Source organism: Lethenteron reissneri, chromosome 66 (genome assembly GCF_015708825.2).
Source record: "Lethenteron reissneri isolate LAM-NWPU_2019-01 chromosome 66, ASM1570882v1, whole genome shotgun sequence".
Classification (NCBI taxonomy): domain Eukaryota; kingdom Metazoa; phylum Chordata; class Hyperoartia; order Petromyzontiformes; family Petromyzontidae; genus Lethenteron; species Lethenteron reissneri.
This window is the reverse complement of record NC_083844.1, coordinates 255,687-258,573: the sequence shown is the minus strand read 5'-3', so window position 1 is coordinate 258,573 and position 2,887 is coordinate 255,687. Positions and strand designations below refer to the sequence as shown.

Sequence of the window (2,887 nt, the reverse complement as noted above, 5' to 3'; positions counted from 1 at the left end):
TCTCACCGGAACTCCACACTCCCCTCTATTCCCACCGGAACTCCACACTCCCTTCTATTCTCACCGGAACTCCACACTCCCCTCTATTCCCACCGGAACTCCACACTCCCCTCTATTCCCACCAGAACTCCACACTCCCCTCTATTCTCACCGGAACTCCACACTCCCCTCTATTCCCACCGGAACTCCACACTCCCCTCTATTCCCACCAGAACTCCACACTCCCCTCTATTCTCACCGGAACTCCACACTCCCCTCGATTCCCACCGGAACTCCACACTCCCCTCTATTCTCACCGGAACTCCACACTCCCCTCTATTCCCACCGGAACTCCACACTCCCCTCTATTCTCACCGGAACTCCACACTCCCCTCTATTCCCACCGGAACGCCACACTCCCCTCTATTCCCACCGGAACTCCACACTCCCCTCTATTCTCACCGGAACTCCACACTCCCCTCTATTCTCACCGGAACTCCACACTCCCCTCTATTCTCACCAGAACTCTACACTCCCCTCTATTCCCACCGGAACTCCACACTCCCCTCTATTCTCACCGGAACTCCACACTCCCCTCTATTCCCACCGGAACTCCACACTCCCCTCTATTCTCACCGGAACTCCACACTCCCCTCTATTCCCACCGGAACTCCACACTCCCCTCTATTCTCACCGGAACTCCACACTCCCCTCTATTCCCACCGGAACTCCACACTCCCCTCTATTCCCACCGGAACTCCACGCTCCCCTCTATTCCCACCGGAACTCCGCACTCCCCTCTATTCTCATCGGAACTCCACACTCCCCTCTATTCTCACCAGAACTCCACACTCCCCTCTATTCTCACCGGAACTCCACACTCCCCTCTATTCTCATCGGAACTCCACACTCCCCTCTATTCTCACCAGAACTCCACACTCCCCTCTATTCCAACCGGAACTCCTCACTCCCCTCTATTCTCACCGAAACTCCACACTCCCCTCTATTCCCACCAGAACTCCACACTCCCCTCTATTTCCACCGGAACTCCACACTCCCCTCTATTTCCACCAGAACTCCACACTCCCCTCTATTCCCACCGGAACTCCACACTTCCCTCTATTCCCACCGGAACTCCACACTCCCCTCTATACTCACCGGAACTCCACACTCCCCTCTATTCTCACCGGAACTCCACACTCCCCTCTATTCTCACCGGAATTCCACACTCCCCTCTATTCTCACCAGAACTCCACACTCCCCTCTATTCTCACCAGAACTCCACGCTTTCCTCTATTCTCACCGGAACTCCACGCTCCCCTCTATTCTCACCAGAACTCCACACTCCCCTCTATTCTCACCAGACATGGCGCGCAGTCCTCACCATAGCGCGAGAGGAGGAATCGCGAGCGCGCGAGGCAAAACTTAAATAGAAAATATTTCGTTGGAATTAAATGAGTAGTATGTTTAAGCATCTTGTCTTGCAAAAAATTCGAGTGCGTTTTAAATAGTGTTCATCAGTAACACTTTTGAAAACCGACAATCATCATATCTTGCCCTGACCGAACAATGTCTCCCAAATGTTGGTTGTTCACTTGTTTAGAATTATAATTTATATCGTGAGCATTGTCGTATATTGCATAAGTAACGTACATTAAAGAAGTGATCTTCGTGATGATGTATCAACTAGATGCATGTAAGTATGAACGTTACGGGAGTAATCGAGCCCAAAGGCAGGCGTGATAAACACAGTGAGTATGGTGGCAACTCCCTCACTAGAGCTGAGTGCTGGATGATCTCAGCGACGTCCGCATTCAGTACGCCGCTTCTATAATAACCTCGGGCCTGGAGGACGCTCGGTTCGAATTCGTGAGAGCGCTGATTTCGATTTCCAAGAGGCGAGGCGATAAAAGCGACGTCTTGAGATGGCGGAAACTGCTCCTGCTCAACCACCAGCTGCGGCTACTTCAGCGCCTAAAAGCCCCAAGAAGAAGCGCGCCGCTCCAAAGGCCAAGAAGGTCGGCCCCAGCGTGTCCGAGCTCATCCTCAAGGCTCTGGCCAGCAGCAAGGAGAGGAACGGCGTGTCTCTTCCTGCGCTCAAAAAGTCGCTTGCTGCCGGAGGATACGACGTGGAGAAGAACAATGCCCGCGTGAAGTTGGCCATCAAGAAGCTCGTGGCCAAAGACGCCGTGGCGCAAGTGAAGGGCAGCGGCGCGTCTGGCTCTTTCAAACTCAACAAGGAAAAGGCTGCCGCAAAGGCGAAGCCCAAGTCGTCAACGGCAAAGCCCGCAGCTAAAAAGCCCGCGGCAGCCAAGAAGGTGAAGAAGCCCGCGGCAGCCAAGAAGACCGCGCCCAAGAAGTCTCCCAAGAAAGCAAAGAAGCCCGCGGCTGCCAAGGCGGCCAAGAGCCCCAAAAAGGTGAAGTCGGCTGTTAAGCCCAAGAAGGCGGCGAAGAGCCCAGCCAAGCCCAAGGCTGCGAAGCCCAAGGTCGCTAAGCCCAAGACCGTCAAGGCCAAGGCCGCCAAACCCAAGGTGGCCAAGCCCAAGAAGGCCGCGGCCAAGCCCAAAAAGACTGCGCCAAAGAAGTGAATCCGATGGGACGACCGACGCTCGATTCACTCCACCTCAACGGCTCTTTTCAGAGCCACCCACTTCGTTCAAAAAGTGAACCAGATGCTGTGTGGGGGCCGTTGGCCCCCGGGGTCCCTCCCGCCTGCATCCCCTATTCCGTTTACGTTACCCCACCTCCCTATTACTCGCTACGGTTTCGCCGGCATTCGAATGCGACGCCCCTACTGTTACAGCCTCGCGCCGCGCTCCCACGCTGCGAGCATACGTGCGCACATCATCGTCAATCAAACGCCGTGCTCGCAGTATAGCCCTGTGCGGCACGTTACCAATGCGCATCC

General features: G+C 54.9%; 1 protein-coding gene across 1 annotated transcript; it reads left to right on the top strand.

Annotated features, from left to right (window-relative positions):
- Positions 1 to 1,397: 1,397 nt before the first annotated feature.
- Positions 1,398 to 2,582, top strand: LOC133359774 (histone H1.5-like). Its single transcript, XM_061578303.1, has one exon. It carries the CDS (start codon positions 1,905 to 1,907, stop codon positions 2,565 to 2,567), a length of 663 nt encoding a protein of 220 aa, XP_061434287.1. The 5' UTR covers positions 1,398 to 1,904; the 3' UTR covers positions 2,568 to 2,582.
- Positions 2,583 to 2,887: the final 305 nt, after the last annotated feature.

Excerpts from the sequence above, each read along its gene's own strand:
- LOC133359774 (XM_061578303.1), top strand. The coding sequence starts at position 1,905 with ATGGCGGAAACTGCTCCTGCTCAACCACCAGCTGCGGCTACTTCAGCG.